The 23,537-nt window shown below is 41.4% G+C and overlaps 1 protein-coding gene across 50 annotated transcripts in view; it reads left to right on the plus strand.

The window, feature by feature from the left end:
• Positions 1 to 23,537, plus strand: part of KCNT2 (potassium sodium-activated channel subfamily T member 2) — a 339,459-nt gene that overhangs the window by 255,836 nt on the left and 60,086 nt on the right. For 17 of the 50 annotated variants that reach the window (XR_014817188.1, XR_014817189.1, XR_014817194.1 and 14 more), the window contains 4 exons: positions 2,180 to 2,285; positions 4,722 to 4,894; positions 13,811 to 13,936; positions 17,324 to 17,458. Coding sequence is in view for 33 of the 50 variants with exons in the window: in XM_084978993.1 (XP_084835119.1) it covers positions 2,180 to 2,285; positions 4,722 to 4,894; positions 13,811 to 13,936; positions 17,324 to 17,458 (540 nt within the window). In the remaining 17 variants the exon portion in view is untranslated. The remainder of the gene's footprint in view (positions 1 to 2,179; positions 2,286 to 4,721; positions 4,895 to 13,810; positions 13,937 to 17,323; positions 17,459 to 23,537) is intronic. The other 33 variants (XR_014817200.1, XR_014817199.1, XR_014817201.1 and 30 more) reach the window with 3 other exon arrangements.

Below are 23,537 nucleotides of genomic sequence, written 5' to 3' on the forward strand. Positions count from 1 at the left end.
ATGAAATTACATGGTCACTTTAATTTACTTTTTCACCTGTGTACTGGTTTAGTCAGTTATCCAGTGACAGGTAATACAGCTTCCTCCATTAAGCTCCTTTGCTAATCTCAGCATTCAGCAATCATTTTTATTCTGGATACTTCAATAATATTTTGAATCAATGAATCAGTGAAGGACTAGTTCTCTTTACGAACATTCCATAATAAATAGTATCAACGAGCAAGCTCTGAATCACATTTTAGCCTCCAGTAGAGTTTATGTAGTTGTCTTATTCCTATATTATGCTGTCATTTCTTTTTTTTCTTTTTTTAGGGCTGTGAAAGTTCCCAGCCTAGGGGTTGAATCAGAGCTGCAGCTGCTGGCCTACACCACAGCCACAACAATGCCAGATCTGAGCCACATCTGTGAGCTAAACCACAGCTCACGGCAACATTGGATCCTTAATCCACTGAGCAAGGCCAGGGATCGAATGTGTGTCCTCATGGTTATTAGTCAGATTCATTTCTGCTGAGCCAGGACGGAAACTCCTATGTTGACCTTTCTTGAGGAAAGCGCAGTGGTCCACAGCCTTGACCGTGGAGTCGGAAGGAATGTATTGCCCGTGGCACTTCCACCTTATACTGGTGATGTGCAAGTGCCTTTGATTAAAAGCACCTGTCTGTCCCACAATGCTTTGTCTGCAAGCAGGGTATAATCGCTGCTCATAGTGTTCATGTGAGGATTGCTTGAGATGATGGGAAAGTGAGTTTAGGACAATGCTCTGTGCATTCAGAGAGTATCAGTTACTCTTCAGTGAGTAAGCATTCACTGAGGAGTAATTACTGTTAAATCTAGTGCTAGTAAGAGTAGCAATGGTAGCATCTTTCAAACACGTCTCCCAGTATTTTTCATATAATAGGCATCACACTAATGTTGACTCAAACTAAGATGAACTGAAACATAATTGAAACTTAGAAGAAGCCTTCTTTTAACCCTCCCTACTAGCAAACATTTATCATGAGAAACTTAGACATACCCACAGAAGTTAATTCCACTCTCTGTGAAATTAATAATACTCAAATATGCTTATGAAATATTTGATGGGAACAGGGAGCTGTTTGGCCACCAGTGTATTTCTAGAAATGGTGTTTGTGTGTTGTGGTAGAAATTCCTTTTTTATATATGCTATGAGAAAATTGAGAGGTGGATTTTTCTTTATTTCTAGAAGAATGAAAAAGACATTGAGGTGATAGCGGAGATTATCAACTTCTAAATTTGCTCGTGTTCTCCGTTTTGCCATGCTAGCTAATGATGTCTGGAAAATGGTTCTAATTAGGTTTGAAATGTCTTAGTTTGGAGGGTAAATTTTGTCAAGAAATAGCTGTCGTAATGGATGAAAGAACTTGCCTCCACCAAATTTTCTTTTATCTCTTAATCTGAATGTATGCTGTTACTTTTGGATAGTTTCATTTTGAAAATTATAGTCATAATATGCAGGTGACTATTTTTATAAAGTCAGCAAACAAACCGAATATCTTCGGTACTGTTTCAGCATGATCCCAGCAAAAGCTCTGGTTTTCATGTGGGTTTAATGGAATAATTTACTCAGTCATTTACTCTTTTTTTCTGGTTATGGGTCTATGATTAATTAATACTGATGGACTGAGTCATAATAATGCATTTTGCTTTAAATATGTTTTATAAGGATGAACATGACTGTTTTCTAAAATCTATCTAAATCTTTTCCTGGGGGTTGGCAAGCTTTTTCTGGAAAGAACCAGCTCGTAAATAGTTTAGGGTTTATGGACCATGTGATCTTTGCTGCAGTGACTCAACTCTGTTTCTGAAGCGCAGAAGCCCCCAAAGACAATCCGTAAGATGACAGATCATGACTGTTCTGACAGAGCTTCACTTGTGGACACTGGCGTTTAGAGTTCTTACCGTTTTCACGTGAAATGAAATAGTCTTCTAGTTTTGACTTCTCTTCCCAACCACTTAAAATACAAAGCTGTTTTAATTCCCAAAACCAGTTGATGGGCCGGATTGGGCCCACGTTCTAAACTACCTCCTTATCAGCTATAACTGCAGCATGAAGAGTTCCTGATCTAAATGATCAAAGTAGAGGAACGCGGCTGTAGCGTACGTGTCCAACTTGGCCTGCACTGTTCAAGGCAATTCAGTATTTCGTATTGTTTTACAGCTACGCTAAAGGCTACCCACCTTACTCTCCGTATATAGGAAGTTCACCCACCTTTTGTCATCTCCTTCATGAAAAAGTGCCATTTTGCTGCTTGAGGCTAGACAAGGTAAGCACTTGCTGCTCTTATGTCCTATCAAACTAAAATTTTGGAGTTGTTTAATTACATATATTTAATTTCGTACAGTCTTTGACTAAAGCTTATTTAAAGCATACTGTTTTTTTTAAATGTAAAATGCGATAAATTGAATTTTACTTTCTTAACTGCACTAAAGGTTACCCAAGAGCTTTACCTTCTCATGTCCCAGTGAATCGGTCAGTATTTAAAAGAGAGGAACAAAGAGGCAGAGCCTCAAACCCATAGACCCTCAACATCCAGAGCCCCCCAGATCATTCTGGCCAAATGCGCTCTGTTGGTTTCACTAGGGAGTTTGGCCTTAAACCTCTAGGTGGACTTGCGTGACGTGGTGAAATGAGCCGCAAAAATTCATCCTGGACTAGACAGGATGTGCCTTGCTTCATAGCTTCATTCCTAAAGATTTTAGAATCGTTCTTGGTTCCTGCCTGGATGTTCAGGAGAAACCGTCCAAAACAGCAAGATTCCAAGAAAGCAGGAATGTTTATCTCTTTCACAGTGCGGTGAAAATCCTCATACTGGGCACGGCCTGTATGAGAATCTCTTCCCCTGATGAATAAGAATGCAGAAAAACAGAATACGTTCAACAACCTCCCCGCCCCCGCCACCTCCAACCTTCCAGAAAGGAAAAGGTGCCACTAATTCTAACCTGGAATTTTTTCTTTTATTCCAAATTTTGGAGTTAGCCAGAGTTAAAATCCCAGCTCTCTGCTGACAGGTTTTTATTTGGGCAAATAACTTGACCGTTAACTTTCAGTTTCCTTATCTCTAAAACACTTGTAATTTTAATCGGAACCTCACAGAGCTCTTGTGAGGATTGTCGACATTGGTGGGAAAAGTTTAACCCAGTGCTAGGACCGTCCTTCGTACGTTTTGTTAATAGTCTTACTGCTGGTTCCTTTTCATGTGACAAACATGAGGATTCTTGGCTGCTGCTGTCCCTCTTGAGAAAGATCGACAGAACATTAGAAAAGCTCTGCCTTTACTAAGCTTCCTGAAGTTGTTCCGATGAACCCTTACTCCCCATCAGGACTCGGCCCGTGTTCATCTTGACCCATGAAGACGGACAGTTCTGTCTCTCGATGCCTTGTTTGGGGCCAGGCCTTGATTTACTTTCCTGCTTGGCAGTTTGGGTGACCTTGATACATCTTGAGCTTCAGAGCCCTTTTCCTGGACGGGTCCCTTCCGGGAACCTGCGACATATGACCTTTGTGTTCTTTTCCTTAAAGGCATTTCAAAATAATACCAGCCTTAGGCCCCCAAATTTGGATTCACTTCTGCTAAATTTTAAGATACCTACCTGAATATTTTAAATAGCCTCTTGTTTTTGGTTCCTCCTTTAATGCTCCCTTTTGTAATACTTTCAACATCGTATGCTTGCGCATTTTATTTTCTGAATCTAACAACAGTGAAATCTGTAGTCTTTGTGCGTCTAACTCTGTTGCTTCTTATTTCTTCGCACCCAAGGTGCTTGTTCCCAACAGTATTTTGTAACTTTTTATGAAAGAATGAAGGCAGGGAATAGTCCCAATTTGATGATGAATCCACAGAGAATCAACTAACCTCAACCCAAATAAAAAGAAACCCACATAGAAACACATAAAGATAAAAAGACAGAATACTAAAGTACTTCTCCAGGATGATTTCGTTTAAAAGGAACTTGATTTAATAACATGAGGCTCAATAAATTCTAGCTCCCAGAAGTAGCAAAATACCCTCAGGAAAACAATGAGTTTTGGTAATGTGTCATTTTTTGTGGCTGTTATTATTGTTAGCATTAGTATTTTACTTTTGAGTATTTCCGTAGTCATCTTGGCCAGTATGTCTACATTTAGACAATTAGGATTTTTTGGTTTTGTTTTTTAACCAAAAAAAAAAAAAAAAACTATTTCACTATCCATCCTTTTAGTACTCAGTACCTAGAATGTTTTAAGGTGATTTAATTATAATATCATTCTATTTCTGGAAATGAAAGTCAGAAAAAGGTGAAACGTGACCAAAATCATTTTTTCCAGTTTTATTGAGTTATAATTGACCACTAAAAATTGTACAGATTTGAGTTACAGAGCATGATGTTCTGATATACATGTATGTTGTATGATTCTTAAATGTCGATGCCCAGATGTCATTTAGCAGCAAGATTCAGTGGATGATAGAACCCGTGTGCACACACTGCTGACTTTTCCTCCCCCCACACCGAGCGGCACACCTGCAGCTCATTTGTCTTGTCTGTGCACGCCTTCAGGCTGGAGAGTTGGGCTTAGAAAAATATAACTCTTTCAAATTTGTTTGCAAACAAAGGATTCACTAGGTTAGGTTAATTTTACATTTCCTTTCATCCTAAATTTTTTGACCAACTTTTAGTGGAGTATAAAAATGGCATTTCTTTGTATAATTTTTCTTCTCTAGAGTTGCCAGCATAACTACTATGAGGACGCAAAAGCCTATGGATTCAAAAATAAGCTAATTATAGTTGCAGCTGAAACAGCTGGGAATGGATTGTATAATTTTATTGTTCCTCTCAGGGCATATTATAGACCAAAGAAAGAACTTAATCCCATAGTACTGCTATTGGATAACCCGTAAGTATATTTTAAAATACATGAACAAGACAGAGTTTTTAATATTTTGTCAGAAAGAACTTATTTTCATTTATTTAGAATAAGTTAAATCAGATACATTATGGCACATGATTCAGTAGGAGATATATTCTGTGCTGTGGTACAAAACAACCATCGAACATGGTTGAGTTTCACAGATACTCCTTAAAATATCACTGGCACACCCTGCGTTTTTTATCTAAAACTCTTTTGTAAGTGGTCATCGCGCCATACCAGTGGGAACACATCACCAAAATAATTACAGTCATTTTCCTTAAATTAATCAACTAGCCTGGAAAATCTCTGCCAAAACTGGACAATTTGGTCATCTTTGTAAAGAACCATTAATTATCAGAGGAGCATATTAAATGATCCATTTTATGTCACCCCATGACAAACCATAAGCCATTATGATTCTTCCACTGTTACACATATATTCTATAACATGACATGAATAGGTAATAATTTACCATGTTCATTTATTTTGATAATGTTTGAGCGATAGACTCTTGTGAAATAAGACTACTTAAACATTTCAAAATCCTTATGCCAATATTAATATAGATTACTGAATGCTATGGTCAAGTCCGCTGTATTCTAAAATTGTGATATTTTTCTCTCTGTGTCAAATTAGTAGCAAATGGTCCTTAGATCAACACCATATTTTAGAATGCTCCAACTCTCCTCTTAAATTCTAAAGTAATGCAAAAATTCCAGGGTAATCTAAATGAGGCCCAAACCTGCTCTCTTGTCTCTGCCTTTAAAATTTACCAGAAGAATTTTCAACAGACAAAACTTCATGACATTGTTTATTCTAAATATAGGAATATCAGGATACTCATGGATGCATTTTTTTAGCATCAGTATCACAGTGATAATCAGCTCTAAACATTGTGCACACCTCTAGATTTTTCAGTTGAAGAATTTTCCAGTATGAAGACTCAGTGACTTTTTTTTTCTTAGCTTTTTTTTTTTTTAAGGGCCGCACCCACAGCATATGGAAGTTCCCAGGATAGGGATGTAATCGGAGCTGCAGCTGCTGGCCTATACCACAGCCATAGCAACACCAGATGCTAGCTCTTCTACGACCTGTACCACAGCTCACAGCAACGCCGGACCCTTGACCCACTGAGCTTAGCCAGGGATCGAACCTGCATTCTCATGGATACTAGTCAGGTTCATTTCTGCTGTACCACAATGGGAATTCCAGACTCAGTGACATTTTTGATGCTACTTGGGCATACAAGGGAACATGAGGTAATTTAGGGCAGGTGTGGGGGAACAGAAATTTGGACCTGGTGTCAGAAGAAAAAAAGGCTTAATAAAACAAATCTTAAGAGAATGAAAGTTGGGTTGATGTCTGGTTAGGGTGACAGAGTGTGTTGATAAAGCACCTCCCAGGTCTTGGAATATATCCCCACTTCTGGAAATTCTCTGGTAGGAAGCCTTAAGAAACTGGCTGACATCTAGCATCCAAGAGATGCTTATCAAGTGTGTGTATGCAGAAGTGTCAGCTTTGAACTCTTTCACTCATGGTGTGTCCACTTCCTTAAAGATAGAATTTAAGACGGGGAAGCTGACTGACTTAGAAACCTCCCTCCCTCCCCGCTGCCCGCGTCCCATGGCGTGGATCAGAGAGGCAGGTAGGAAGAGGCTTAAAAGGAAATAAGTGGAACTGTGCCTACAGCGTCCCTGTGACAAAGCAAAGGGTAAAAGCACCCTTTCTCCTTCTTTACATTGTTACAATGTATAATTTCTTCTCCTGATGCATAAATCTCCTAATTGGGTTCTTGGACCCAATTTCAACACCTGTGGGAGCCTCACAGGGTTTCCCCACACCTCCAACAAGCCATGCTCAGGATGTCAGCTCAATTCTGGGGGGAATTCAACTCCATTCTGACCCTATCACCCAGAGAGAGCATCCGGTGCCACAGATTGAAAGTTGATTCCTCACCCTCACTTCAGAAGCTCTCACAGGCCAAGTTATCATCTGTGCTTCTGGGTGGCCAGCCGGAGACTGGAAGCTCCAGTGACACCCTCTTTGGCCTTCAGACGTCAGTTGCACATCCAGGTTGCTACCTGTACTTGTGACTGAGTGGCCGTAATTCAGAGGTTCCCACAACCCTCTACTCAAGTTCAAGTTATTTGCTAGGGCAACTCACAGAATTCTTGGAGAGATTTTACTTACTGGATTGTCAGCTTGCTGTAGAAGCATTTAATGCAAGAATGGCCGGATGGACGAGATGCACCGGTCAAGGCAGCAGGGAAGGGCACGGGGCCTCCATACCCTCTGTGAGGACACCGCTATCTCCAAGTCTCTACCTGTTCCCCCGCCCAGGAGTTCACCAAACCTTGCCCTTTTGCGGGTTCTGGTGGAGGCTTCATTACCCAGGCATGATGATGGCATCGTTGACCATTAGCGATTGAACTTCATCCGTGGCTCCTCCCCCTTCCGCAAAATCGGGGATGGGACTGAACATTCTAACCCTCTCCTGGTCGTTAGCCCCCCTGGCCAGCAGACCCCATCCTTAAGGTACTTTCCAAAGTCACCTCGTTAACATAAACCCAGTTGTGGTGGTTAAGGGCTGGTTATGAAGGAAAGGACACCCATTGGACATTTACGGCTCTGGAGTGATTTCAGGAACTGAGGATAAGAGACCAAACATGATGGAAAAGGATGTTCCCATTACTCTTAACACTGAGGAAATTCCAGGGGTTTCGGGAGCTGTGAGCTAGGCAACGCGGTAAAGACCAAATATATATGAGAAATCTAAATGTGAATGCCGCGTATGTGGTTCTTAAAAATCGCGATATTCTTTACCTCCCAAAAGAGTCGGTCTCTCCCAATTTGGGAGTGGAATTTACCCCATGGAGTGGAGATGGGCTCCTCCCCTCTTCGATATCCAGTCTTGCTAAATAATCCTGTCTCTGCCACGCCAATCCCCATTTCTCCACCTAATCATCCCAGTGAGCAGGTGGCAGGAGCTAGGCTTCCTTAACCAGGGTACCTGTGTGGACTGTGGAATTGCCATAACTAAGCCAGTCCCTTTCGGCTTGGCTTTGAATGGACAGTTTGCCAAAATGCCCAATAACTGAGTGATTGAGTGATTGACTTAAAGTTACAGAATCAAATAGTTGTTTCTGTAGTCTTAATTCCTAACTTTAATCAATCAATTATGGAAAAATCTGAAAACTGCTTCTCAAAAGTGGTCAGTATTCATATATATACATGCTAATAGCATTCATCAGAGAATATTTTATCTGAATAATGCTGTAGTGACGATTTAATAAAATTAATATTTTTACTGCCACCTTTTATTATAGTAATAATTGCTGAGCATTTACTTCATCTACTAGATAATTTACCTTTATTTTATTTCTATAAACATATATAGACATCCTAAAGCAATAATTTTTCCTTGGAAAGATGTACCAAACAGCTTAAAATTGCAAAGCTTGAAAATCACCGTGATAAAGTTTAAACAAGCCAGTCTGTGGTACTTGACTCTACCACTGTTCCTTATCTTACAGAGAAGAAAAGTAAACCGAAGAAGTTAAATAACTTTTCCAAGGTCAGTTCTAGGATTAGAACCCTCTGTGCCACTCTCCGTTCATTATTCTTTCAACTGTATAATTTTAGTTATTTACACGTTTCTGCAAAGATACATTGCTTGTCAGTACTTTTTAGAAACAAGAATTTTTTAACTTTGGATTATTTTGCATTAAATATTTTTCTTTGCTTTCCTAAAAACTTAAATTCTGGAATCCAGCTATTAACATGATGTTATTTATTACATGATTTTATTGGGCTTTGATTTTTTTCTCAAAGGGTTAGGATGAAAGTGAATGCCATAAAATTTATCAGTTTCCTGTATATTTCCCAAAAGTGATGTCTAACATTTTTTTTTATTAGTTGTCCTTTGTTCCTTTGGTCAAGAATGAGGAAACAAAAACTAAACACCAATAAAAAGTATTCCAGGAAGTTTCATACAGTCCTTTTTTTTTTTTTTTTTTTTTTTGCTATTTCTTGGGCCGCTCCCGTGGCATATGGAGGTTCCCAGGCTAGGGGTCGAATCGGAGCTGTAGCCACCAGCCTACGCCAGAGCCATAGCAACGCAGGATCCGAGCCACGCCTGCAACCTACACCACAGCTCACGGCAACGCCGGATCCTCAACCCATTGAGCAAGGGCAGGGACTGAACCCGCAACCTCATGGTTCCTAGTCGGATTCGTTAACCACTGCGCCACGACGGGAACTCCAGTCCTTTTATTTTTTAAACAATGAAATCCTTGTTGCCCTGCTCTGGCTAGTATTTTTCAATCTAGCCTACAATATTATGAAGAAATATGATGCTTTCTTCTTTAAAGTATTTCCATGTTATAAAGAATTCATGCACTAATAACTGTCCACCCTTCTACAGTGATTAGTTAGCTTGGTGGGGGTTTGACTTTATTTAAAATTCACATGCACATTGCTGAAAGTAGTACATAATACATGGCTGCTTAGGAAATGTAGTTGAAAGACCAGTTAATTCAGTAGACCAGAAATAAATAACAGAGGTCGCAAATATGGAATTTAAAAACATAAGTTAAATTTATAATAGTCATATGAGTAATATGTCAAAATAAATGTTCACAATGTCTCCAAATTAGAAAGCCTTCTCCATGTCGAGTGGTGCTTAGAGAAAACCTGAGCGCCCTGGAGAACATCTGGCCCTTGCCACCGGCTCATCAGCGCTCGTCTCAGTTCTGACTGGTTGGCCACCTCTTGGCCCGTGGGGCCTTGCTGATGTCGAATATTTCAGTTTCCGCCTCAACCTTAAAGGGCATCCAGTCGTCTGAGAGCAGTTTCACTTGAGAGGTGGGAAAGAGGGTCACACCCCTTTGGAATGTTTACCGGAAGCTTCACACGGTGAAAGTGCAGGATCCAGGCTTATCTGAGTCTTCACAACATCTGCTTTAAACTGTGCCTTTATTAGATCAGTCTTTTTTCCAAGTAGAGTGACGAGGAAGCTTCTGTTCAACTTATTCCAAAAATAATGATAAACTGTTGATCTATCAGGGTCCTTGTTAATGTCATTTAAACCTTGGAATCACACAGATCTAAAACAGGGAGTTCCCATTGTTTCTCAGTGGGTTATGAACCCAACTAGCATCCATGAGGATGAGGGTTCCACCCCTGGCCCCAACCGGTGGGTTGACGATCCTGTGTTGCCGTGAGCTATGTATGTATGGTGTAGGCCACCAGTGCAGCTTGGATCCTGCATGGCTGTGGCTGTGGCTGTGGCTGCAGCTCCAATTTGACCCCTAGCCTGGGAATTTCCATATGCCACAGATTTGGACCTAAAAAAAAAAAAAAAAAAAGATCTAAAATAACTTCTCAATAGCCCTGTTACGTATTACCAAACTTCTGTAAGCCTCAATTTCCTTACTTGTAAAATCAATATAACATTGATCTTGTTATCTTGAAATCATATAATGTATGTGAAGCACGAATATAATATCTGACTCATGAAAAAAAGGCCTTCAGGAAAAATCAGTGTCCCTCACTCCGCCAGTCCAGAAAAGGACACTGTCACTATCCAAACTGATGCGTGGATTTGTGCGAAAACCCAATTAACAAAAAAAAAGGAAATTCATTTCAAGTTTTTGAAATTAAACTACTACTATATTTTTAAGGACGAGATTAACCTGAAAGTGGAATTATGAAATGCTAACAAAGTCACAGTCCGACTACATTCATTTCTCGAATTTGAAACAAAATTAAGGTCATTATCGTTATGAGTTAAATGGAAAATAATGATCTTCCACTTTGGAAATCCACACCAGTTCACAACCTTCTAACTTCCTAACACCCACTAGCTAATTCATATTTACATACAATGGCAACTTCTGGAATGAAGGATTTTGTGACGATATTGGAATTCCCTGATGGTCTAGCGGTTAAGGATCCAGCCTTGTCACAGCCTTGGCTCAGGTCACTGCTGTGGCGAGTTGATCTCTGGCCTGGGAACTTCTGCATACCAAGGCACAGCCAAAAAAAAAAAAAAAGAAAGAAAGATATTTAGGCATAAACAATCATATTTCTTTTTTTTTTTTTTTTTTTTTTGGTCTCTTTTTTTAGGGCCGCACCCAGGGCATATGGAGGTTCCCAGGCTAGGGGTCGAATCAGAGCTGCAGCTGCTGGCCTACACCACAGCCACAGCAACGCTGTGCAACACAGGATCTGAACCCTGTCTGCGACATACACCACAGCTCACAGCAACACTGGATCCTTAAGCCACTGAGAGAGGCCAGGGATTGACTCCCCATCCTCATGGATACTAGTCGGGTTCGCTAACCACTGAGCCATGATGGGAACTCCAATAGTCATCATTCTTAATAGAATTACAGTTAGGACTCTGATTAGTGATGTGTACATTTTGTTTTCTAAGTTTCGTGCCATAAACATCTTTGCCAACTTATTTAAATGAGCCAGCATAATATATATAAAAGTGCAAATGACATATTCCCTATATTTCAGACATCCTTTAAACCAGCTCAGTAGAAGTAGGATGAATCCGTTTGTTATATAAGGTAAATTCTGCAGAGAATAGCATTGGCATATTAGACTCCCTAGGTTAGATTTGCTTCATCAGGATTATCTATTTACCAAGTTTCAGGTGACTTGATTTGTACCATAGCTGGATGCAAGTAAGGGTGGACCATGGTACCACAGTACAGATGTGAAAGTACTTTCTAAGAATATGAAAGATTGCTTGTTCATGGTAAATACACGTTTGAAGCAGACCTGCATGTGAGTAAAATTCACGAGTCTCCTAAAACGAGGCAATAATTTTGATGTCCACGTACGTTGGATGGTTTCTACTGGACAAAGCAACAGAATGCAAAGGCTAAGTCTCCAATCTTAGCTGAAACAGAAGGGTTGGCCTAACTTAAGGACTTTGTCTGCAGTGATCCTAGGACTTCTTACTACAGGGCTCCAGTGTCTCTGCTAAGTTAAATTATTCAGTGACCTTCACTGTGGTTGTAAGACTTATGAAGGTAGGCACGGTGCTGTGGACAGATGATCAGAGAAGACAGCCCGAACAATTGAAAAGGTCTGGGATTTTGAAAAGGAGGGTTTGTTCAAGACGGCGTATAGATCTGCCATTAATTGTGAGGAATTATGGACCTAATGCTGCTAACTAGTTATTAAGCTACTCATTTTATCTGACTGGAGCTATATTGGAGCAAAGAGAGAGCAAGCAAAAGAATAACCCCACGTGACACAGTCAAAAGGATGTTTCAAAGCAGCATAGAATCTCAGTGCGGCCCCAGTTTTGGGTCACTTGCATCCGACTTGTTCTCCTGTGATTACGAGGTAGGTGAGAGAGCTATGGGGGTCTCACATCAGCGGTTAGAACACCCCTTCTAGTTTTGAGAAGCCAGGTAGTGCCCAGAAAGGGAAGAATTGAAGGCACTGATAAAGGCTGTTACTGGGACCGTACATTATTATCTGTGTTGAAAACAGCATAGATCATGAGCTTTAAAAATATATAGTCTGTGATTCACTAATGTGAAAACCACCATGAATATTTTGGGGTGAATGATAAAAACTAATGCTAGAAAAAGTCATCCAAAAATACCCATACCTGTCATATTATTAATAGCAAGATATTAGAAATAGCGTGTCCCTCCAATAATTAATAGCATTAATGGGGGAAAAAACCTTATAAACCAAATAGTTGAGGATTTGTAAAATAAGCTGTGGTACATTTATAATGTGTAGTAACATGGGGTCGCTTGAACTGGCTGAGAAGTAATTGAATGATGGTAGGAATTTAATCAACAGTGATACATACTTTGGAAGATTTCTTTTTATGCTTCCCTGTATTCAGCATTGCTTTTCTTCAGAGTGGAAAGAGATGAGGCCGATCAATAGGAAGAAAATAAGTCAGGGAGGGAACGATGTCCTTGGGCTTAAACAGGCACCCAGGATATTGCAGGATCGATGCCTCCTTTTGCCTGGAGGCTCCCCCTCCTTCTCTTTCACCAGGCAAACTCCTCCACATCCTTCAGCATCCAAGTGAAATATCCCCAGGTTATTGGATCTCTGTGCTTTGTACATGTGTTCCCCAAACTCTATTTCTCACAGTATAAGTTAACCAGGTGGCTTTTTTTTTGTTGTTTTTTTTTTTTGTGTGTTCACCCGAGTATACTGAAATAGTTATTACAGAAAATACTTTGGAGCTACATATATGCTGAGTGAATAGATGCATGAAAGAAGGAATAATTTTATAAAATGAGTACAATAGATAAGGTAATTTCTAAGGAAGCTTCCAGGTTTATAATTCTTTCCTAAAGAGTAAAAATCAGATATAATTCGTATTTGCTCAACAGTGGATATTAGGAAATGAGTAATGTTAAAGGTGAATTACTTTAAATTTAATTTTATGCTATCTGTATGTTATTGCATGGGTGCATATAGTATATTTATTCACTGATATGTTGACATACTAAGGGGCACGTTATAATTCTATGTATCGCTTAGAGAAAATTGCTCTTACTAGGCATGCTCATTTAGTTCCCTACACTATAGCATCAAGAAAAGACCATTAGTCTCCCATTTTATAAGGCCTTTTTAGAATAAATGATTTTAAACTCATTGATAAGACGTTTTAATCATAAATTAAGAGTATCAATTCAGTGTTTTTGCAGAATAATGCCATAATGTTTCTGATTTGGACAGCAGAAATACAACTGGTTTTTATAATTGTTGAGTGCATTGTATGATTCATAACAAATGCAAATGACATTTTTTAAATTAATGTTAAGAGAAAAGACACTTAAAATGAATCTTGTCAACAGTGTTTAGTTTGGAAATGAAAACTAAGTCAACTTACTTCCTTTCCCTAGAAGTGCTGCCACTGTTGTGACATTGTTTCATTTTGTAACCCATCTGCTACTTAGGCCAGATATGCATTTTCTGGATGCAATCTGTTGGTTTCCAATGGTTTACTACATGGTGGGCTCTATTGACAAGTAGGTGACAAAATCTTTGGCACACTGGCTAGCGTGGTGTTCCGTGGTGTGTCCCGTGCTGTGCTCTTGTGTTGCATGATGAATGTAATTTGCCATTTCTGTGTCGTAAATAGGATGTATATTGCATGTAGAGCTTCTGTTCTCGTGTTATACATCGTATGTTCAAACTTCCTAAGCAGTGATCTGTTGTTGAATTAAAACAAACCTTGCTGCATGTCAGTTTTTGTCTATTTCGTTCTATTTCTAATGCTCTTTCAGTTTTGTGTTGTCTACAGCAATAACCTCATCGCTATTAACGCAGTGCTAGAGAAAGCCTAGAATTTTCCACATTGTGATGCACTGGTAACATTATCATAATCTGACTTGTGGAAACCTTCAAAGCAATCTGGAAATTCTCATTTTAAGACAAATTTATTCGTTGGACTATTTCCTTAAGAATCTGTTCTAGTAATAATATATCTGAGTCTAATTTCTAAAAAATTGTCAAAGGTCCAATGTGTGCAGTGCTTCAATATTAAAATACAGAGTCTTTTATGAGCATGAACATGACATTATAGAAAGTACGAAAGCTAAAAGCTCAGAAAACTAACGTCTCTAATAAATACGTTAATTTTCCATTCTAAAAAAAACCAACCAGAACCTTCCAAATAAAATGTTAAGATATTCATATTTACATTTCATCTTGTAGATGTTAAATAAATAAAACTAAAATAAAACTTTGGAAGTGTTTATTGGCTGTGTATACATTAAAGGCCAAACAAATTGACATATATTTAGCCTCCATCCTACATTAATATAATTTATATTATCAGTGGTCATAATACTAACCAACTAATTGAAATGTAGATGTACTAAAACCACTGTTTAAGTCCATGACAGTGAAACCAACCTATATTTTTCACTAGTGATGTTATTTTGATGTGATAGTATTCTACTAAAATTCATTACAAAAACATTATATTTAAAAAATATAAAACCAACCTCTTATCTGCCTTTTCTGATGTAAACTCTGAAATGAATTCTTCCCCCATAATAGTATTTACGGGGAATAAAAGAAGAATGGAAAAGATTGAACTCCTCAATTAAAGATGAAACAGGATGGTCCACAAATTACTTATTATTGAAGCTGGGGAATTGGTGCATGGAGGTTTACTCTACTCTCCTCTTCTGCTTAGGTTTGAAATTTTCCTTAGATATAGCGAGAAAATATTCTCTGAATAAATTATAACACACTCACAAACATCCCCCTGTATTCACGTACTCACATAGTACGCAGTTCTCCTGAGAAGGAAATCTTAGACAAGGGTAGAGGCGTAGCCAATTAGATTGTCTGTATTTTTTTTCTTGCTCTGCCCTCTGGTGGCCAAACTAGTAAAGCACTTGTGCTGAAGAAAAAATGCGCAGTAGCTTTGTAGATACGACACAGAATTATAAGAATAAATTAGTAACCTAATGAAAAAGGGAAAGAAAGGATAAAATACAATATTAAATAAAGACAACTAATTAAAGTGAAAACATGAAGAGCCAAAAAGTTTCTATGCGGTTCAGAAATGCCATTCCAATTTTATGTATTTTCTATAGATCCTATCATTTTCTGTAAGTTTTAACTCATATTTAATCATAATTACTAAAATAATTTTCCAAGGTTATGTGTAAAGTACAATGTCTGATATTTTGAGTTTAGAATTAACTAATACATGCAGGTTTAGGTATTAGAGCAGGTATTCTCGTGATGAAATTTTTGTCAAGTCTCAACTTCAATTTACTGCCCAAAATATTCCTCTTTTTATTATAACTTCTTTCCGTGTATCTTTTTTCAGTCAAGATTACCTTCTACCACCTTATCTTTCCCTTTTCCTATATAAATAATTACAATTTTTTAATGGGGGGATATCGTAAGAGCTGAAATAATGAGAAAGTGACTTAAAATTGTAAGATGGGTTGCACACATAAGATTTAGGCATCATTTTTATGGTCCATAAGAGACCACATCACGTTCATTTGCTGCCTAATTCTTTTTAAAAATGTATTTTACTAGATGTAAGAACAAGTATGAATCTCCTAGATAAAAGAAACACCCAAGTAAAATATTCCTAGAGATTTAAACTTGGTCATCAAATTAACTGGCTGTTCTGGTCCTGGCCCCTCTCACCATAGACAAGTTATGTGGAATAACATTCTGTTTCCACAGTTTTAGCCATAAAATCCCTTCAAGCGAAATATTTTTTCTGGACCATTGCTGGGGATCTTGGACTCAAATCTTTGGTATTGCTCTCTCCCTGTATCACAGAGTAAGAAACCCTGCCTTTTGCCCTCCCATGGAAAGGAAGAAAATTTTCTCTAACGTGGCACGGCTCATTCAACCGTTATGCCCTTGGAGAAGATCCTTGGACAACTGACTCTTCCATTTAAGAACCTAAGAGGAGCTACTGCTCTTTCGTTTTTACTCTTCCTGTTTCAATTTAAATCAAGTAGCCCCATTCTTCTGTCATCAGTCAACTGTGCCCGGATTATTCTTACGTGCACTTGGGTTTAATGTCCCATACCCATTCAGTCCTCTTTTTCTAGTTTGTGCGAAACAGCGCCAAGGAGGTAGTGATTTCCTTGTTTCAGCTTTTACAGTAACATTGTCTTCAGATTCAGTGGAAGAATGCTCGGGGTAGGGAGAAGGCGGACTGTGGTAATTGGTAGGAACGTGCATCCTAGTTTAGCAGTTCCTCTCCTGCAGCCCTAAAATTAGTCTATTCCATTGCTTGCTCAAAAACTTCAAGCTGGCTAAGAGCTAGGCTTGAATGCAATTGATATTTATTTTACACGCTGTTGGCTGTGTAGATCCAATCTAGTACACGTAACTTTACACAAATAAATACTAGACACTTAAAAATAAGTATTTCACAGTTTTATATTTATCAGGCTTGACCATGTAAATTAATATTTAGACGAAAGTACTCATTTCTACTCTTACCAAAAGCATCTCAGGGATAAGAAATGTGAATGTCCTGTCTTTGAAATGGTGTGCTAACTGTAAAAACAAAGTTCTAACCTGCGGTCATTGTATTTGCAAAATGAGTGTTTCCATGTTTTATTTATAAAATGATTAAGTGTTATTAGACAAAGATCCTTAAGGCAGATGCTTGGGAATGGTTGAGATCTAATGAAACATTAAAAAAAAAAAAAAAGCCCCCAATACAATTTATTTTTATCAGTAGAGAATGTTGTATTTTAGTTCCCTTAACCTGGACCAGTGCCCACTCTGTAAGAACCACCTGTAAGGGTGGGCTCTGTGCCCACCCGCATGGGGGGCGGGGAGGGGTAAGCACGTTTGAGCACCGTCGTCGTACTGTGATTTATTGAAAGTCTGCTTGCCTCTGTCGCTTTGTCTCGAAGCCTAGACGACTTGCTCAGGTGTGGGGTGACTTTTGCTGCCAACATGGTGGTCGTGGACAAGGAAAGCACCATGAGTGCCGAGGAAGACTACATGGCAGACGCCAAAACCATCGTCAACGTGCAGACACTTTTCAGGTAAGTGACGGAACAGCCCAGCCCCGCCACTTACCCCCGGCGAAGCGCCTGTGAAATACTTGTCTCTGACTCCGTAGAAGGAGTGACCTGGAGACACTTAGGCTGAAGCTACGTGTGTTCATTTGATCATGAAACAAACGACAGTTTCCGACCTAATGCAGGAGGAGCGCGTCTGAAGTTTAATTCGTAACCCAGGCCAGCCGTTCGTTTCAAAGTGGAAGGAGTAATAGATCTGTGTTCTCGTACAGCAGTTTAACTAACAAATGCTAAAAAATTGTGTGCGTAGCCGCCGTAACTCATGCCAGATAATGCATGTTCTAAGTTTGGTTTTATGCTTAGCGGGGGTCAAAGGTGGGCATTTATATAGTGAGGAACCGGGCACGAAAGATTTCGAGGCTGTGAACAGGTCATTTGTCTGTGTTAGAATCCAGGTCATAACCTTGTCCCCACTCTGTTCCTGTCATCCACTCATTAAACTCGCCCTATGGGGATTCGCATTAGGGTCATCTTTGGGTAGGAAAGAGCAATACTGACCGACCAGAGACGTATTCAGGCTGTGAGCAAAGTCGAAATCACCAGTAAATCAAGACGCTTCTGTCCCTTGCAGTAATTCTTCCTAAAGTCACCTTAACATTGTAAATATCTGAAAAATGATTATTTCAGTTTTGTGAATTTCGCAGACGTCTAAGGGAAACATCTGAGCCACCAAAGTAGAAAGTAAACACGACAACTTGAACTCTGTCGTCTCCCCTCACGGCAGGTACCGTCACGTCGCGGCCGACCGCACACCGAGGGTGATGGTCTGTTTCTAGTCAGGTCGGAATTTCAGAAGGAAGAATTGAGGCGTGTCCCACTTCAGTTGACTGTTTAGTGTATGGTCTTAGCAGATTACCTTCCTTCTCTGCCATGTCTTAATCACAAGGTTGTTGGAGATTTAAAAACATGTAACGCCTTAGTACCTGCCCGATCGTTTCCAATTTCTCCGTAAATGTTAGCCTCCATAGCTGTTAGCAGTACCCTTACCACTTTCCAGGGGCAGAGTGGAAAAGCCGCCAGCCTTGGAGCAATGTGGCAACAGGCACCATCCGACATGACGCCTGTCCCGGAGGTTCCAGCAGAAAATTACTAACCCTGTGACCTGAGTGTTTCATAACCTCATTGAAATTGTTCCCCGCATCTGTAAAGTGCATGTGGAGAGTCATTAATGCTTTTTGCAGTGCAGACGCGGAGACTGGAAATCAGGGATGTCTGTACACATGACAGCACCTGGAAAATTTACCCTGGCCTTGCATTAGGCCCTCCTGTTCCAGAAGGAGTAACACACCCTCTAAAGTTACTGTAGTGGAGTGACTGGTGTAGAATATAGCTAACGAGTCATTGATTGAGCTGTGTAAACAGTGCATTTAAAGATAGCATAGCACTTGTTTAAAATATGACATATATACCAGCATTCTCCCTCCTCTGGAGAAAGAAAAACGAAATCACAGGGTAGAAAATTAATTCGAGGGATGCGAGTTATAGCCAACAAATAAAACAAAATCATACTGTTTGATTCCAGGCTTGGCAAAAGCCCAATTCTAGTTTTAACAGGAGAGGATCCTGGGTTTTTTTGATTAAGCCTGTCATTTTAATTTTCAACTTATGGTGAGTGGTAAGTTTATTTCTGTTATGGTGAAGGTTCCATTGATTTGATATGTTCTCTGAATGAATTAGTTTTATTCCAAGATGACAATGAATCCCCCTATTACTGAGAAGTGCCAAGGCTCTAATTAATCATGTAGAAGGAACTGCCCACCAGAGTAGCTACGGGCAGATACGCATGTGCTTGCTGACCGGGCAAAGGCTGCCTTCCAGGGCGTCTGAAGGAGGGGGCCTCACGTGTTGAGAGCAAGAATGGGTGAGTGGATGAGTGACTTTGGGTCTTTCCACTCTCACGGTTTTCTTCAGCAGAACATTTTAGAAGGTATGCAGTTCGTATGGTGCATAATCCCATCCAGACTGAATCGCTTATAGCGAAAGCTTCCAAAGGTGTATCACATACCCAAATTCTGTTCGGAACTTTCTTGTGCCCACAGAGGCATTTTCCTTTCTCTGCAAACTTCACAGTGTTTTTCAGGAACAAAATCTATGATAGACCCACGGACAAAAACAAACAAACCAACCCCAAAACCCAAAAATACTGTTACCAAAGGGGAAAGGGGGAGGATCAATTAAAAAGTGTAGGATTAACAGAGTTCCCTTTGTGGCCCAGCGGTTAATGAACCCGGCTAGGATCCATGAGGACGCGGGTTCAATCCTTGACCTCGCTCAGTGGGTTAAGGATCTGGCGTTGCTGGGGCTGTGGCGGGGCGGGAGGCTGCAGCTCTGATCCAGCCCGTAGCCTGATAACCTCATATCACCCGTAGCCTGGGTGTGGCCCTAAAAAGCAAAAAAAAAAAAAAAAAAAAAAAAAAAAAAGAAAAAGTGTAGGATTAACATACACACACCATCATACATAAAATAGGTAACACGAACCTACTGCATGTCACACAGAACTCTACACAGTGTTTTGTGAGAATCTGAAAAAGAGTATGTGTGTGTGTATATATATGTATATATGTGTGTGCGTATGTGGGTAGGATTAGATATAAAACTAAGTATATATATATTTACATACATGTAAAACTAAATCTCTCCTCTACCCCTGACTCTAACATGACTTTGTAAATCAGTTTTGCCTCAGTTTTAAAATAGGGTGCTATTTAAAATGTCTGTTAAGAACATCTGCAAAACTTGTTCACGGAGAGATTCACCACCTGCTCATCGGGGTTTGCTGAATCGTCCCCAGCGGCATGTGGGACACCCGTTGGGGGATAAGTGGCCGAGGTCGTGCAGACGTGGCGGTCTCATCGTAAGGTGCCTCGGTGGCCACCGTGAGGCCACCCTCCCCCGCGCTCGAGGCGTTCGGGTCCTGAGTCACTGTGACTCCGGCACAGACCATCATTCTCGAAGATGTCAACACCTTTCGCGCTCCCGGCCCCTGTTCTCGTGGTCACAGCCGGACTCAGAGCGCCGGCGACTGCCCTCCGGGCTCTCGGGCTCGCTCGCCGGAGCATCGCGGCTCGTGCTCCGCCCGTGTCTTCTCCCATCCCCGACCCTGAACAGTCCTTTGTCCCCGCTGGAGCCCGCTGTTCACGGATTCTGCCCCCTTTCCCTGTCCTTAGTCGCCTGAAGGCTCGTCTTCCCTCCTTACTCAGATTAAATTCCAACCTCAGTCGTCATCAACAGGCCTGCGCTGAACCCTCCGCAGAATCTTGACTGATCACCAGCGAGGCGCTAACGCGGGTCTCAACCTGTTTCCTGGCCTCTCTTCCTCCCGCTCCCGGTTTCCTATCCTTTCAGGTTCTCTCCCCAGCACCTTGCATGAAATCCCCTAGAGGCAGATGACGGCGCTCCAGAGGTGGGATCCAGGTACTCTTCCGAGTAGGCACCAGGCACCCAGAAGTCCAGGCAGAGTGGACGGAGACTATTTAGGAGAAAAGCCTACGGCCCCGTCTCTAAGGGAACTGGATTCTTACACACGGAGTGTGCCAGAGTGGCTGGTAGTGCACGTGATTAAAGAGGACAGTTTAGGTGATCCAAACAAACCTGAATTCTTCATAAAGTGGGCAGAGTCCGTTCCCAAGAGTCCAGAGAACTACAAAATAGAGCAGGAGGCAGGAACCTTTTAGAGCATAAGGAATAGGAAACAAAGAAGTGAAAAAATAAAAAACAAAGAAGGAGAAAGAATCTCAGTTCAGAGCCCAGGGCTGGCTTGGTATGTGGGACCTGACTGACTAGATGTGTCCTGTTTTTGGTCAGGTGAAGTGTTCCCAGCAACAGGAGCGTCACCTGAGTTTGGGTTTCGTGACACGGTACCGGGGCAGAAGCCACTCCATCTTAGCCTAGAAAGTTACTCCAACAATAGGAAACATCTCAGCCAATCTTGCATCATTTATTTCCTCAAACGAGAGCCCGTTTCTAGTTGGTTGGTTAGGCCTCCAGTGTGGACAGAACTGCGGAAAGCAGAAGCTGTTTTAATTCTAGGATGTGTGCGTTCTGAGTAAAAACAAACCGAGCCGTCCTGGGTGGTGGGATAGAATGCTGGCCGCCCCTGGAGCTGATCTCAAACTCACGCTTGAACCTCCAGCACTGTTTATGCTTAAGTATTTTGATGTAAGTGAGACACATCCTAAGAGTCATTTAGCTGGTCTTGGTGGAGTTGGGGATTTATTTATTTATTGCTTGTCTTTTTAGGGCTGCACGCACAGCATCTGGAGGTTCCCAGGCTAGGGGTCAGATCAGAGCTGCCGGCCTCCACCACAACCACCACAATGCGGGATCCAAGCTGCATCTGAGACCTACACCACAGCTCATGGCAATGCCGGATCCTTAACCCACTGAGTGAGGCCAGGGATCAAACCTGAGTCCTCATAGATGCTCGTCAGGTTTGTTACCACTGGGTCATGATGGGAACTCCAAGTTGGGGATTTAAATCAGAAGAATTCCAAAGTCAACTTCACTTTAATCTAGGCCGCTTGTCTGTGCTTTGTGCCAGACCGAGCCATCTCTCCAGAAGGACCTGAGCAGGTCCTTACCCAGATATGTTCTTTCTCTCATGCTGAGTTTTATAGTGAACTCTTTTTTTTTTTTTCTTTTTTGGCCACCCTGTGGCATATGGAGTTCCTGGGCCAGGGGTCAGATCCCAGGTCACAGTTGTGACCTACGCTGCAGCTGCTGCAATGCCAGATCCTTAACCTACGTGTCTTTGTGGACTCTTAGCAGCTCCATTTAGCAGCAAACTTCCTTTGGGACAAGCTCTGTCCCATAGGCTCCAGGTCTCTAGTAAGGGACTAGCTCAGTTCTTTACTCAGAAGAGACTCTGGGAATCCTTAGCCACTGGCCCACTCCCTCCCGCAAAAACCGTCTGGAGATGTTAGGGGATGAGGTCTTGGTCGAGTGAGGTCCTGTGAAGCCTCCTCTCCTGCCCACCTAAGCTTGCTGGGCACCCCTAGGAGAAGCACCTCAGTGTGCTTCCCCAGTACAAGCATCCCCTAAGAGCTCGAGTCCCATGGTGAATACGTGTCTGGTTTCCACATTGAAAGGGAAGCGAGTCGTAAAATTGTTAAATTTTAGTTGATTTGCAGTGTCCTGGCAATTTCTGCTCTACAGCAGTGTGACCCCATAATATGCATATACACACTCTTTTTCTCACATTATCTTCCATCCGTGCTATCCAAAGCGAATCGGATATAGTTCCCTGCGCTGTACCGCAGGAGCCCATGGCTCATCCGTTCGAAATGTAATAGTGTCATCTGTTAACCCCAAACTCCCCGTCCATCCCATCCCCTCCTCCGCCTCGCCCCTTGGCCCTGAGTCCTCCCTTTCAAATATCTCTTGCTAAAGTTTTACCTAACAAGGTGCTCGGTGCAACTGAAAAATGTCAAACAGTTTCATGTTTTTATGAACTGGCCTTAACATCTAAGTTAAATGTACGTAGGCGCATCAAAATGTGCCTTGAACGAAAAACAGCGGCTTCAAATGCCAAGGACGCTGGGGTTGGGGGGGGAACGCAGGTTTTGCTCCACTGCACAAGGAAAGCAGCAAGCCCGTCATTTTAAAGGTGTAACTGGAGAATTCTAAGTTTGGTGACTGCTGAAAGAAAATAGAAGAATGTGTGAAGGCATCGAGTCCCGTGTGTGACGGGGGTCGAGTCCGGTGTGTGACGGGGATCGAGTCCTCTGTGTGACGGGATTGAGTCCGGTGTGTGAAGGGATCGAGTCCGGTGTGTGACGGGATCGAGTCCCGTGTGTGAAGGGATCGAGTCCGGTGTGTGACGGGATCGAGTCCCGTGTGTGAAGGGATCGAGTCCGGTGTGTGACGGGGATCGAGTCCCGTGTGTGAAGGGATCGAGTCCGGTGTGTGACGGGGATCGGGTCCCGTGTGTGTGAAGGGATCGAGTCCGGTGTGTGACGGGGATCGGGTCCCGTGTGTGTGAAGGGATCGAGTCCGGTGTGTGACGGGGATCGAGTCCGGTGTGTGACGGGATCGAGTCCGGTGT

Source organism: Sus scrofa, chromosome 10 (assembly GCF_054392235.1).
Source record: "Sus scrofa isolate SSC_HxYL_T2T_F1_AM1 chromosome 10, Sscrofa_HxYL_maternal_Yorkshire_Landrace_v2.0, whole genome shotgun sequence".
NCBI lineage: Eukaryota > Metazoa > Chordata > Mammalia > Artiodactyla > Suidae > Sus > Sus scrofa.